Here is a 14270-nt window from a genome sequence, read left to right as displayed (position 1 = left end):
GTCTCACAGTATTTCCTCTGTGTTTGTCCTCCTGCAGGGTAACCAGATGACCCTGGTGTTCATGGAGAGAGAGTACTCCTCACCTGAAGAGCCTCACCTGGGAATAGTTCACATGATCGAGGTAAATTCTCCCTCACGGCCTGTCAAGGGTTGTTTAAGTTACACAAGCCAGGAGATTTATGTGAGAAGCTGACTTTAACGGCACAACCCGCGCAGACCGGCAGCAACAAGTCAGATTTGGTCTTTCTCCAAATTATTGTTGTCATTATTTTCAGTATTGATCTCCCGAGGGAATTGGATTCAGAATGTGAGATGGAAACAAGACATCTAAAGTTAATAGTTGGAAAGTTTTTGCAGTTTTGTGACCTCAGGTTGTTTAATCTTACACATAAAATATAATACATTACTTTACTCCCTTGTTTTATTGTCAGTCTTTAATACTTTTAAATAATTACTGAATATTTAGCAGAGTGTTCTTGTTTGCTCATTTGTTTATTTATTTACTTCTTTATTGTGTTGTATTAATTAATTTCTGGGGCAACAGGTGTCGACTTACTATGTTTCTTTTGGTTTTATGTGTAAGTATGTCCATATAGCTCCATGAGGGGGTCACTGTAGAAACTCTTTCTCATCTCTCTCCCTTCTCTCCTCACAGGGAAGCTTCCGTCACGCTCAGACCGGTAACTCTGTGTCTCGTGAGGAGCTGATGATGGTTCTGGTCGGTCTGGAGTCTCTGCAGATCCGAGCTCTGCACTCCCAGTCGGCCCACTCCGTGTCACTACGCGGCGCCGTGCTGGAGGGCGCCGAGAACCTGCCCGCCGGTCGCCATGCCAACAATGTGGAGATCTGCATGTGTCCCGCCAACTACCTGGGAGACTCGTGTCAGGTGAGGGAACAACACCAGGCTGTTTTTCAATATTTGTTATTAATTGATCGCAAACAAGATTCTGCTGTTGTTTTATTTGTTGGAGCTCAAGTGATTTTTGCTTGATTGTAGCTGGGATAAAGGTAAATTAAGATAAAAATAGAATATTTTGAGGGCTTAAGTAATTTGAAGACACTTTGCGCTCTAGGAAATTATGATGGAACTATTTATTTTTACACTTTTCTGGTATTTTATAGACGAAAGATCTTTTAACATCTTTTAATCCAGAAAGTAATTAACAGATTAATCATCAGTCAACAATGTAAGTCATTCCTTTAAATAATCCTCTCAATCCTCAAATACATGTTTTGATGTTTCTCTCCTCTCCTTAGAAATGTGCTCCAGGTTACTACAGAGACACTATCGGCCTGTTTCTGGGGAAATGTGTTCCCTGTAACTGTAACGGACACTCTGACCAGTGTCTGGACGGATCTGGAATCTGTGTGGTGAGAAATCTTAGTGAATGTGTCTTTTTCTACAAACACAAATCTTTCTATTCTTCTTGATATTGTTCCCCATCATCGTTTAAAAATAAGTCATTGTCTGCCATTGTTTTTCCTGTCTGACCATCAGGACTGCCAGCATAACACAGCTGGTGACCACTGTGAGAAGTGCCAGGGTGGTTTCCTCGGCAACAACAGTCTTGACGGACAGGCAGTGTCATGCTCCAGTTGTCCCTGCCCACTGAGGGTCCCCTCCAACAAGTCAGTACTTTTCTCTAGATCCCTCTGTCTTTTGACACCATCTTCTTTCACTCCCCTGACTTCTCACTCATTTTAATAATGTCTTCTTGTCTCTGTAGTTTTGCAGAGGGTTGTGTGGAGAAAAGCGACAGGATGCAGTGTCTGTGTATGCCGGGTTACGCTGGACCACACTGTGAAAGGTAAACAACCTCCTCTACAGTGAGCTTGTTGTTAACAATACTGATATTATCTTATTATATCTTGATTTAAAATTCTAATATACTACAATGGTTACATCTGTAACTTACTGGATTATTTTCTTTCAATCATAATTTGGGGGTTCGGTCTCCTTCCAGTGTTTTAGTATGAATCCTCTTAGCAGTGGAAATGGCAGCTTTTAGCCACTTCCCATGTTTGGTGCTCACATAAGCTTGGATTGATTGCTATCAATGTCCCCAGACTGTTGCTGATCTTCTCTGTGATCTAACGCCAGAAATGCAATGAGGGGCAACTATAAAAACATATGCACTACATCGCCAAAACTGGAGTTGCATTTCTTAAAAATGTTGTACTGAATCAGTTTTGATCTACTTACTGACTTCAAGAGTTATTTCTCCTTAGTACATTTTTTATATTTTTTAACGTACCTTAACCGAGATAAAGGAAAACCTAGATAAACACCTGCTGTGTTACTGCCGTGTCATTAAATATGGGCCTCTAACACAGGTGCGCCCCCGGTTACTACGGCAACCCCATGGTGCTCGGCAGTAGGTGCCAGCTGTGCCACTGCCACGGCAACACGGACCCCAACATGCTGTTCACCGACTGCCACCCACTGACCGGCGAGTGTCTCAGCTGCATGCACAACACGGCCGGGCCCCACTGTGACATCTGCGCTCCTGGTTACTACGGCGACGCCATCACCGCCAAAAACTGCACCAGTGAGTCCAGCTTCGACCCAAGTTCATTCCATGCATTTATGTGTTCGTTTGATTCAAAATTTCAGTAAAAGCTTTGATTGAATAAAGAAGAATAAAGGAAACTAATTAATTTATAAAATAAAAAAATAAAAAATCCAATACAGTAAACAGGTAACAGTGTGATGGATGGAAGGAAGTTTTTAAAAGAAGTATCTGCAAGTTGAAAATCTGTGTTTTCTGTTTTCTTTAACACAGAATGCGACTGTTCTCCATGTGGCACCGAGTCATGTGACCCTCACACTGGACAGTGTCGCTGCAAAGCAGGAGTCACCGGACCGCGCTGTGAACGCTGTCTGGTAAGAATTTTGCAGAAATGTTGCAGTTAGCTGTCCTCGGTCTTCTTTACTGGGAGTAACTTTTCACCTCACACCTCTCCCTGAATCTGTTGTGTTGTTTTTTCAGGATGGCTCATTCGGCTTCGATTCGTGCTCCGGCTGTCGTCAGTGCGACTGTGACGCCTCTGCAGCTCTCGTACAGCCATGTGACCCTCGGAGTGGTCAGTGCAGCTGTCAGCCCGGAGTCAACGGACCAAACTGCAGACAGTGCGCTCCTGGATACTGGGACTACGGACCCAATGGGTGCAGGAGTGAGTGAATTCCTGACATACTATACATCCTTTAATTATACCTTTTCATGTTCTGATGCATTTTGTGTTACTGTTATTTAAAAAGATTATCTATTAATTTCATCTTTTGAGCACAAGTTTTTGTACAGAACCAGAACCAGAAGAGACCACATGGTCCAGATTCCAGCTGCAGCTAATACAGTAGTTAACTCAGTCCATATTCAAAGACAAACCATGGGCCGCTGCTGGAATCAGGACTTTGTAAACACAGACAGCTTGACAGAAAAAAAAAACAATCACGGATTAGACTTTTAAATGTGGCAGTAGTATTAGAAACCGTGGCAGTGGCAGCAACAGTTGTCATGTAAATAGTAGCTGTAGCCTGCAGTACCAGTAATATTAGATGTTTATATAGTATCCATATATTTGCAGTGATATCCAACCATCGCTCTCATTGTTGTTTCTAATAAAATCAACCTACTTCTGTTGAACTCCAGAGTGCAACTGTCGAGGAGGCCGCTGCGACCCCCGCACAGGAGAGTGCCGCTGTCCCGACGGGATGACGGGAAAACAGTGCGACGTCTGCTCACAGAAATACAGTGTACCTATAGACCACGATCACAGCATGCACTGTGAACGTAAGTGAAACGCACACACACTCGCGGCTGCAGCCGAGCGGAAATACCAAAATACCAGTAAATTTTCAACGAGAACAGTTTTACTAAAAATGTTGGAAGAATGACATAAGTGTGTCTGTTTGGCCTTGCAGCGTGTGACAGCTGTGTCATCGTCCTGTTGGAGGATCTTGACAAAATGAACGACGACTTCCACTCAGTAGCCGGTCTGCTGGGCAGTCTCAACGCCAGTTCGATGGCCTGGGCTCAGCTGAACAACCTCAACAAGACTGTGGAGGACGTCGCCGTGAGTGCACACACACACATGAACAACCACACTATGTGGCTGAAATGATGGCTGTAAGACTGCTGTACTGTTAGTAAGATATTGGAGGTCGTTTTTAAAATGAACTTAATTTTCCCATGATTCTAGCGTGCCATAGAGAACTACAACAGTACGCTGGATGACAGCAGGAATCGTGCCGACATGCTGGAAGCTGAGCTCGTGAATATCAATGATGACATTAATGAACTGCAGGACAAGGTGAGGTCACTGATGAATGTAACCTTTTTTTAAAGTGTTTTGGGAGCGCTGCTGTCAATATTGTGACATAGTGATAATTACATTGTTTTGATAATTGTTGGGATATTAATTTTGCTCACATCCTTTGACACATTTCAATAGATACATGTATTTCTACCTTTCCTGTACTTCACTGACCTGACTGTAAAAGAGCTAAAGCTTTTGTTTTCAGTGATTTTTAAATAATTTTCCAGTTTCCAGTTTTCACTCCATCTTCTATCAGACTGTCTTCTTAACCAACACAAAATCAGAGTGTAAGAGTGGTGTGTGTTTTGGTGTTTTCAGGCGACAACGTTAACTGACAGGGTCGGTGACCTGCGGCACAGTACCGCTGACACGCACCAGAGGGCGGAAGACTTGCTGTCCTTCATCAACAACATCACCATGGATTTAAATGGTAGGACAGAGGACAGCGAGTCCACTAGAACAGAAACGCATTGTCCACCAGCATAGAAATCTCAACAGTATATTTTGGTGTGTAGGTATGAGGTAAATCATATTCACAACATGACAGTTAATCATTTAAAGGTTGAAAGTACGTTTTCTCTCTACATCGCCAATAAAAAGAAGACAAGTTATTAAACAGTTTTAGTAAGTATAGTGTCATTTCAGAGGAAAGAGCTGTCATCTAAACCTCTAACAATAATTTTTCTAATGTCCATCCATTGAAAAGAGCGCTGTTTTTTTCTGTACATGTTACTGTCATGCAGATTGTGATGCCTCTTTTGTCCTATAGGAATCATGCTGATGGCAAACCGCTCCTCGCTGAATAGCACGGACGATGAGCAGGACGACGGGGACAGGGAGAGGAAGCTGAGGGAGGTACAGGCCATGCTGAGGGAGATGAGGTACAGGAGCTGCGTGGGACAGAAGAAACTGGCTGACAAGGAGAAGAGGGAGGCAGAGAAATGTAAGTTTATCCACTCAGACAAACACATACTTCCACAAAACACTTTACATCAATTTAGATAAGTTTGCTTAAAAACCAGAGATTGTTTTAAGGTTAATATTCTCTGCAACACGTGTCCTATAAAGATGAAGCATCTTGAGATGAATTTGGACATTTTTTGAGGAATTGAGTTTGTTGTATGTTCATTATTCATACTGTCAGACTGTGAATGTTCTGCATAGTGCCGATGACCCACAGGAACTAAACTGTAGTGCGAGCTCTAAATCAATCAAGCGAACTTTTCCGCAGCAGTTCAGACAAGAAAACAAACCAAACTGTGGGTGTGATCACGTCCTCAATCTCAGCCTCTGTGTCCTCTGCTAGTGTTGGAACGCGTAAACAACCAGTTGGCAGGCCGTCAGGGAGAAAACAATGACCTGGCCAAAGCTATCAGAGACCGTCTGGCCCGCTTCCACTCCGAGATGATGGATCTCCGAGACGCCCTTAACGAAGCTGTGAACAACACCGCTAGAGCCACAGAGATCAACAACGGCAATGAGAAAACCCTGGAGGACAACAAGGTGAGTTGGGAGATCAACAAGAACAGTAAGGAAGGATGATAAAGAAGTGATCAGAAGGGATAATGACTGTCTCTCTCCCCCACAGAGGAGGGTCGAAGACCTGCTGTCGAAGCAGAAGGAGGTGAACGACATGTTACAGATGGCTGAAGATGATATAACTCAGGTCAATGAAGTGGTGCCCATTCTGCAAGACGCCAGAGAGGTCAGAATAAACCAAAACACCTGCACCACTGCTGCTGTTCAGAGTCTAATAATATACATACATTACTCTTGAGGAGGTTTTAATGAGCTTTTTTTAGTAAAAAAAAACAAATAAAAACAGCCACTCAGGTTGAGTGTTTATAACCCAAAGTTTAGCCATGTTTGTTTTGTTTAATTTCTTTGCTAATTGTAAAGATATGTTTGCACAATTGTCATTTTGGCAATCACATTATACGTTTTTAATTTATTCACACAATATATTCTTTGTGTACATGTTTGTGTTTCAAGTAAGGATAAAACAGGTTATTATTATGGTTTTTTGTAAGATTAGGTTTTTGATTTGCTTCATTGATTGTGAAAAACAGCCAGGTTCATCCACATCATGTTTCATTATGCATATATTTACTGAAATAGGTTTAAGCAGTTTTCCATCTATTTCAAGGTTATTTTTTGGCATTTTGCCTTTTATTGATGAAGACGAGAAATGCATGCATGTGGGATGTGAAAGGGGACAACACGTACTTAACACTAATAAAGGTCCTTATCTCGAATCAAGCTGAAGGTGTTGCGGCTATCTGGTATGTGTCTCTTTAACACTTCACACATGTTTCTCAGGAGTATGAGCGGCTGGCGGCCCAGCTGGACGGCGCCAGAATACCTTTGGCAAAGAAAGTGCAGAACTTCGCTTCGGTCAACTCCAAAATTCCCCTGGTGGAGAAAGCAGAGAAACACGCTGAGCTGCTGAATTCTTTAGCCATGAACCTGTCCAGGTAAGAGACTAGTTAGTGCTACTCTGCTACAACAGTATATTAAGTTTGTTAATCTACTAGAGGAGGCAGATAAACAAGCTTCAGTGCTAGACACTGTGATGACAAATAATAATAATAATGGTTAATCATTTATGGAATTTACTTTATATAACATATAAAAGCACATTACAAGTTGTTGTCGTGTTTGTTTGCAGTTTGGTTGCAGAGACGAAGAAGGACGGATTTGTGGATGTAACACAATCCTACAACAAGATCATCAACAGCATCAATGAGGCAGAAAAGGCAGCCAAGATGGCCGACAAGGCTGCTAACGACACTCTAGAGGTACAAGACACACACATTTGTTCTTCCACCAGTGGGATAACACATAAATGCACAATTTAAAACTGGCTTTAAATCATCTATTTGTTTGTGTCTGGTGTGTGTAGAACATAAAGGACCAGGACCTCGGCCATATTGCTAACTCACTAAGAAACCACAGTGTGGAGCTGAAGAACGAAGTTGAACGGCTAAATGATGAACTCACCAACGGTAAACACACATCTTTATCATTATCTTCATTTACTTGATTTAGATAGGGGGATGTCCGAAAATCAACTGGAGCCTTGTAGACACTTGTTTCAGTAGCTGAAGTGTTTTTGTTTAGTTTTTTCTTTGTATTCTGCACAGACTTGAATCCGGAGCTGGAAGACGCTCAGAGGCGATTGGACGATGCCAAAACCAAACAGGCTGATGTGATGATGGACCTGGAGACAGTTCAAAACAACCTAAACTTCACCTCAAGTACGCAACACTCAACACACTCAATATATTATTAAAATTGCATTCAACAATTATTTGTTTTTTAGTGCTTTAGAAACACTACAATCATCACATTCAAGACAACAACAACATATTACATGGAGTCATCTTGTGCATTCTTTTTCCTATGATTTCCTGACAGACGTGACTCAGGAAATTGACGACGCAAAGCGAGCGGCCAATCTGGCAAACACCACGGCCACACAAGTCAACGATGCCCTGCGTCCCATTAAAGAGCAGCTGGACAAATGGCAGAAGGCCTATGGAGACGCCAACGCCACCAACGATGACATCAACAACGCCCTGATGGAGGCCAACAAGACCGGTAGGAACCAAACAAACATCCCACAGTCCGCAGTTTTGTTTATTTCAGGTGTCCGTTCCTTTTTCGGAGTGGAGCAATGAGAATTTCTGTTCCTCACTCGCTTTTCATCTGTTCTTATTAAAATATAAAAAAAACTGAAACAATTGGTTGAATAATTGATTAGTGTGACTGAAAATAAATGAGAAATAAAAAGAAAAAACATTTGCTGGTTCCAACTATTCAAATGTAATTATTTAAAATTGTTCTGTTTTATATCATTTCTAAATTGAATATCTTTTGGATTGTTGATTGGACAAAATTACCAATTTGAAGACATTATCTTTGGCTCTGAGCAATTGTGATAATAATAATAATACGAAGAAGAACAAGAACTTTGTTTATACAAACTTAAAACTACTTTTCAAAACAAAGTTACAAAGTTATTTAATTAATACAAAAATATAATGGCATGTGTCACAATTTTCTGACCAAAGAAAAATGGACTGTGAGTAATTTAATCTAACTCTCTCTCTGTAGTGCACTCACTGGGTGAGACTATTCCTATGCTCATGAAGAAGCTGGATAAACTCCAGAATCACTCCGCACAGATGCCAAACATCTCTGAGAACATCAGCCGCATCCGACAGCTCATACAGCAGGCGCGCAATGCTGCCAGCAAGGTGCTCACACACACACACACACACACACATAAAAAAAAACATCTGAAATTGGAAATGAAAACCTCTTTCCTGCAGCAGCATAAATTTTTTTGTTGCCCTTTCTTGTCCTGTTTCCTCCGTCCAGGTGGGCGTCCCGGTGAAGTTTAATGGGGCGTCCGGCGTTCAGGTCCGTACTCCACACAACCTGGCCGACCTGGCTTCCTACACCTCCCTGAAGTTCTACATCACTATGCCAGAGGCAGCACGAGCCAGGCGACAGGACGACAGCACCAAACAGTTTGTCTTCTACCTCGGCAACAAGGATGTAAGCATCACCGTGGCAACACAGTAGCTCATTTTGTGTTTTTATTTTTCATATATATTAAACATTTTTAGTATAAACTTATTTCATACTTCGTCTTTGGAAAGGATATTAACAGGACCGTATGGGTTTTTGTAATTCACAATGTCTGGTATTTGCAGTCTAGTAAGGAGTTCCTGGGCATGGTGTTGGAGGGGCAGAGACTGCGTTGGTACTTTAACGTTGGAGGAGAAACTGCTAACGTGCAGATGGCTGAAGATGTCAAGTCTGATGGCAACTTCAACAGCATAGTGCTGGAGAGGTAACACACAATAACATATGTATATGCATACTGACGTGGTTCCAGACACATTTCTGTGTGTGTACCCAAGGATCTTGTCCTTATTCTGTGTGCATATGTATTTGTCTGTGTGGCTGAATGCAGGATCCTCCAGTACGGTCAAATGTCCATGTCTTCAGAAGCCAGTGAGGGGGATGAAAGGGTAACCAAAGCCCGTGTGGAGGCTGTTGGAGATCAGGGGCTGCTCAACCTCTTGACCGACGACACTGTGTTCTATGTGGGAGGATACCCGAGTACTTTCAAAGTAAGCACATGGAGGAAACCTTATAGGGAACCTAGTCAGGTCGTTATATTGACTAATCTATTTTTAAAAATTAATCATTTACTCTTTACCAGAAAGCCCCAAAGACACGAAACAGTAGACAGACAAAGTCAGCCACTAGATAGAGGAAAAGTGGAACATCTAGCATCTAGAAAATTAGCCAGATACTGTATTTTTTCAGGAAGCTAGGAAGAGCCAGGAAGCTCTAAAAGGAGTGTATACTGGACTTAATTCATCAGGCAGATAATTCAGTTTGTTTGAGCTTCCATGGTCCATTTTTATCCTGATGTTCTTCTGCTCTGTGGATCAGCTTATACTGACACAACATAAGTGTAGGATTTTCAAGGATATCTGAAAAAACTTGTAGAAATTTAAATGATATAAATAGATTATTCAGCTCCTGACTACTTTATCTTTATTCTCTGTTTTTTCAGCCCCCTACTCCCCTTGCTCTGCCTAACTTTAAGGGCTGTATTGAGTTAGATACGCTCAACGAGGAAGTCCTCAGTCTGTATAACTTTGAAAAGATCTTCCAACTCAACACCACAGAGGAGAAACCTTGTGGCAGGTCAGTGCACACAGTGTCACGTTGTCATTTAATTTATTAATTTGAAATCTGTGTTGGAGGGCGCCCCTGGCTTTTCTCTCTTGTCTCAGATTAAATACAAAAAACATAATATAGTAAATAACCTCCAGTCTTTCATGTTTTCTCTCTATATATAATATTTTCTTCCTCTCTGTCTTAATTTATCAAAAAAAACAGGTCCAAGCCAGTACTGACTCAGGCCTGGGTGAATGACGCAGCGTATTTCGACGGCACTGGCTTCTCTGAGATCACCTTTACTGAGGAATCACCTAACATTCAGCGCTTCGAACAGGAGGTCAAACTGCTGTCACACAACGGAATACTGCTCCTGCTGCAAAACGAGGTAAAGACTTCACCCATTCATCAACTTCTGCCTATAACACATAACTCTGCATATTATTATATTTCTATGGTTTTTCATTTATTACTATTGTATTCTTTTTATTACAGCCTGACCAATAAATTGGCCCGCTGATATTAGTATATATATTAACATAAATATAAGTAAGTAACAAGAACTTGCAGTACAGAAATAGCATATTGTAGACATATGTTTCTAGTAGTTTAGAAACAGTCCCTCCAGTACATAGTGTCTACCAGAGAGCACTGACAAGATTTCCCTGTCAGTGCACATCTAGGTTACAGAAAACAGATTTAATAGAGCTTTATCCAAATGTTTATTTTTTGGCTGTTTTCTCTTAATGTCTCTGTCCTCCAACAGAGTCAATTCCTGTGTATGGCGGTGCTTCAGGGCAGACTGAGGGTTTTCTATGATTTCACTGGTGATCTGATGGAGTTTGAACCTAAAGACCCTTCATCTGATACCCTGAAGATCAGTGACGCCGACCCCAAAGTTGTAAGTCTTTCATGTCTGCCTGTCTGTCTTTCCCAGTTGAAGGAATAGGGATTTTGGTTAAGAAATAAGGAAAGAGGAAAGACTTTTTGTCAAAAAAATTAAGCTTTTTAGTATCCACAGGAAAAATTTATTTTTTATTTTTTATTTGTCGTTATCATTTATGCCGTGTACTCGTGTTGTCTGTGTGTTGATGATGCTGATGTGTGGCATGTTTTTTTTAACGGTGTAGCTGGAGATTATCATCCTGCGTAAAAACCCGAGCCGTATTGTGGTGAGAAACAACCGCAACAACCTCTACAACCAACAATTCAACATGAACGTCCCAGAGTTCAGTGGCAGCTACTACCTGGGAGGAGTACCCGAGAAAAATATGCCTGCAAAGTGGGTAGTACACACACACACACACATTGATGAGCCCTCCACTTTGTTTGAGAATGAAATTATTGGATGAATTGCCCCTTACTGCTCTGTGCTCCAGTTACAGTTGAGCAAGCCTCAAAACCTCAACTTGAAACTGAAATTTCTGGTCCCAAACTCATTTCCTGAATCTGCAATATATTCGAGTAAATAATGTATACGACTTTCTCCTTTCCTGTACTTAGATATGCTAATACTAGTCTTGTCTATGTTGAACATAAGATAAAAGAAACATATGTAGTCACATCTTAAGTTTGCTAATGTAACTAGCTAACTAATGACTGTGTCTCTGTCTCTTTTCAGGTTAAAGTCTCTGTTTCCTAAGCAGGGCTCTCTGAAGGGCTGTTTCAGGAACGTGAAGGCCCTGAACTCTCACATCGACCTGAAGAGGATGACGACCTCTGGAGTCAGTTTCGGCTGTGACAGTGACCTGCTGGTAGGAACACTATCCTATCAAACTGAAATTTTGATCATTTTCTTTGCTGCTGTCAGTTGTTTTATCATTGTAGAGCACTACGCCGACATTACGCTGTTTACTCTCTTTTTTCCCTTTTTTCATCCTCTTTGATTTTACTTTTGCAAAAACCCCTAAAATTGTAAAAGAGTATAAATAGTCAGTGTTTTCATGTGGCATTCTTGAAATCCTAAAATCAATATAATCACATAAATCTTCAGAAAGTTAAACAAAATTGACCCCAAATGTGGAGAGTTTTCCTTTTAATTCCACAGTCAAGCTGATACGTAGAAACAAAAATAAACATAAAAACATAGATACACACACTACTACAGTACAGTATGTCCTGACCTGCTGTGTGTGTTCACGCAGGTTGCTCGTGAGGCTCATTTCTCCGGTCAGAGCTACCTGGACTTGAATCTGACCGACATTCCCAGCCTCAGGAACAACTTCTACACCAGCTTCAGCTTCAGGACCAAGCAGAAGGAGGGACTCATGTTCTACCACCATGATCAGGTCAGACCAGCCTCGCAACTCTTCCTGTTTCCTTTATCTTTATTTGATTGTTTCTTTAGACTGAGCAGCTGTCTTTCTCGCTCAATAAGTTTTGAAAGCATTTTCCGGGATGTTTTCCTCGGTCCTGCTTTGCTTCTTGCATGTTGTTTCATACACACACACGCACACATCTCTTACCTGTGGCTGTTGTGTGTACAGGAAGGAGTGTGTCAGGTGTTCTTGCAAGGGGGCCATGTCGTGGTGAGAGCTGGCAACAGTGAGATCAAAACGCAGAAGACGTACAACGATGACAACAGCCACTACGTCTCTATCTACAACAACAACAACGGGTAGGATGATAGGTTCTATAAAACGCCACATAAAGCTCTCAGGTGTATGTTTAAACTGTGTGCTGACTGTCTGTTTGCTCACCCTTCAGGATGCGTCTGTACATGGACGACACGCTGGAGAAAGACAATACGGGGAACCCAGTGAACAGAAGGGGGCGTGGTGTGGCGACAGAGGGAACCTTCCTGGGAGGAATGCCGAACCAAAACAACATTAATCTCACAGGATGTCTCAGCAATGTTTTCATCAAGAGGTGAGAAGAGACAGGAAGAGCCCTTAACAGTTCAGTCAAAAAGTTTGATGTAATTTAATCATCAATGAGATCTACCGCCACACACACGACACATTCTTTGTTTGCAATCAACACAAGAGGTGTATTTTATTCCATATTTTCCATCTCTCACACATATATGCCCAGTGCTGACATGTGCTCTGAATCTGGATAACTTTTCTGGATCAGAAAAAAATGCTGAAGGGTTATGTAGGAGCTAAGATACCTGCTAATGTAAAGGATAAATAATTGTATGTCAATTAATAAGCGAGAGAGAGCTTTTAACTCAATGAAGTCTAATTACAGGTTTAACTGTAATTAGCTGTGGCAATGTAGTTGGTGAAAATGTGAGAGCTCATGTCTTTAAAATGTGTCTCTGTCTCTTGTCTTCAGGGAAAAGAGTCCTCAGATGGTTTTGAACCTGCTGAAAGTTAAAGAAAACGTCAACGTACCTCTGAAATGTCCCGCCGCTAAAAAACCTCAGCAAATTGTCGCTGCCCAGCCCAAACACAGCAACAAACCCAAGGTACAGACACACACACACACACAAAATTCAGCTTTTCACAAAAATAAGAAAACAAACCAAAGATGTACAAACAGAAACAGCAGATATCATATCTGACCCTGGTAAAAAAATAAATGTCCACTGTCTCAGGGAAAGCACAAGAAGCCGTCGGGGTCTCGCAGTCGCAACACCAGGGAGTCTTGTCAGGGGGAGCTGTCGAGCCAGGAGGCGGGAGCGACGCACTTCAGCGGCTCCACGCACAGCTACCAGAGATACGACTCTCTGCCCCGCTCGCTCAGCTCAATGTGAGTGCCAACACAAACTGTCACTGCTGCAGCATTAGTAACATTCCTGCCTCAGCTGACTTTGTTCAGTGGTAATCAGCAAAGTCAGGATGCTAACATGCTAAACTAAGATTACAAACACGGTTAACATTACCATTAATGTCATTTACTTTTTCAGCTTTGAAAATGGCTTTAAATGTTAATTGTCAGTTAATATTTAATCTCCCTCTGCAGGCCTCACATCTCCATGGCGGTGAGGATCAACTCCTCGGACGGTTTGGTGCTCTACGCAGCTGGCGGGCAGCGCAGTGGAGCCGTGATGTCACTCAGCGTGTCAGACGGCCACCTGCTGCTTTTGTTGGACGGAGGAAAGAGGAAGGTCAGCCTGCGCAGCCGCAAGAAGTACAACGACGACCAGTGGCACACGGTGAGGTCGCGCTGCCTTTTACACACCTGGTTTGGTTTTGTATTTTATATTTCATTAAATAATGGAATGAAAATTCAATGTTTGATTAGCTGGATCCAGGATCTGTCAGGGTTGTGTCACATTACCCAGAGTACCAATCTATCTGTCT

General features: G+C 41.9%; 1 protein-coding gene across 1 annotated transcript in view; it reads left to right on the top strand.

Moving 5' to 3' along the window:
• The window catches only part of lama5 (laminin, alpha 5), a gene marked incomplete in the record, with an annotated part of 94581 nt that overhangs the window by 77479 nt on the left and 2832 nt on the right, over window positions 1–14270 (top strand). The window contains 35 exon segments of the mRNA XM_035656331.1: window positions 38–121; window positions 656–886; window positions 1258–1371; window positions 1499–1629; window positions 1728–1808; window positions 2335–2549; window positions 2784–2884; window positions 2991–3174; window positions 3651–3791; window positions 3923–4074; window positions 4201–4311; window positions 4636–4747; window positions 5087–5260; window positions 5624–5820; window positions 5906–6022; window positions 6637–6791; window positions 6986–7115; window positions 7220–7322; window positions 7461–7574; window positions 7735–7917; window positions 8434–8576; window positions 8701–8880; window positions 9039–9178; window positions 9302–9461; window positions 9914–10047; window positions 10243–10408; window positions 10787–10921; window positions 11151–11302; window positions 11642–11774; window positions 12165–12308; window positions 12507–12637; window positions 12727–12888; window positions 13300–13432; window positions 13562–13716; window positions 13930–14122. Of these exon segments, the coding sequence (XP_035512224.1) occupies window positions 38–121; window positions 656–886; window positions 1258–1371; window positions 1499–1629; window positions 1728–1808; window positions 2335–2549; window positions 2784–2884; window positions 2991–3174; window positions 3651–3791; window positions 3923–4074; window positions 4201–4311; window positions 4636–4747; window positions 5087–5260; window positions 5624–5820; window positions 5906–6022; window positions 6637–6791; window positions 6986–7115; window positions 7220–7322; window positions 7461–7574; window positions 7735–7917; window positions 8434–8576; window positions 8701–8880; window positions 9039–9178; window positions 9302–9461; window positions 9914–10047; window positions 10243–10408; window positions 10787–10921; window positions 11151–11302; window positions 11642–11774; window positions 12165–12308; window positions 12507–12637; window positions 12727–12888; window positions 13300–13432; window positions 13562–13716; window positions 13930–14122 (5091 nt within the window).

This window comes from Morone saxatilis, unplaced genomic scaffold (assembly GCF_004916995.1).
Source record: "Morone saxatilis isolate NCDOM2014 unplaced genomic scaffold, NCSU_SB_2.0 Contig15, whole genome shotgun sequence".
Lineage (NCBI taxonomy): Eukaryota > Metazoa > Chordata > Actinopteri > Moronidae > Morone > Morone saxatilis.
Note: the sequence above shows the minus strand (reverse complement) of the source record. Positions and strands in the feature narration are given on the sequence as shown.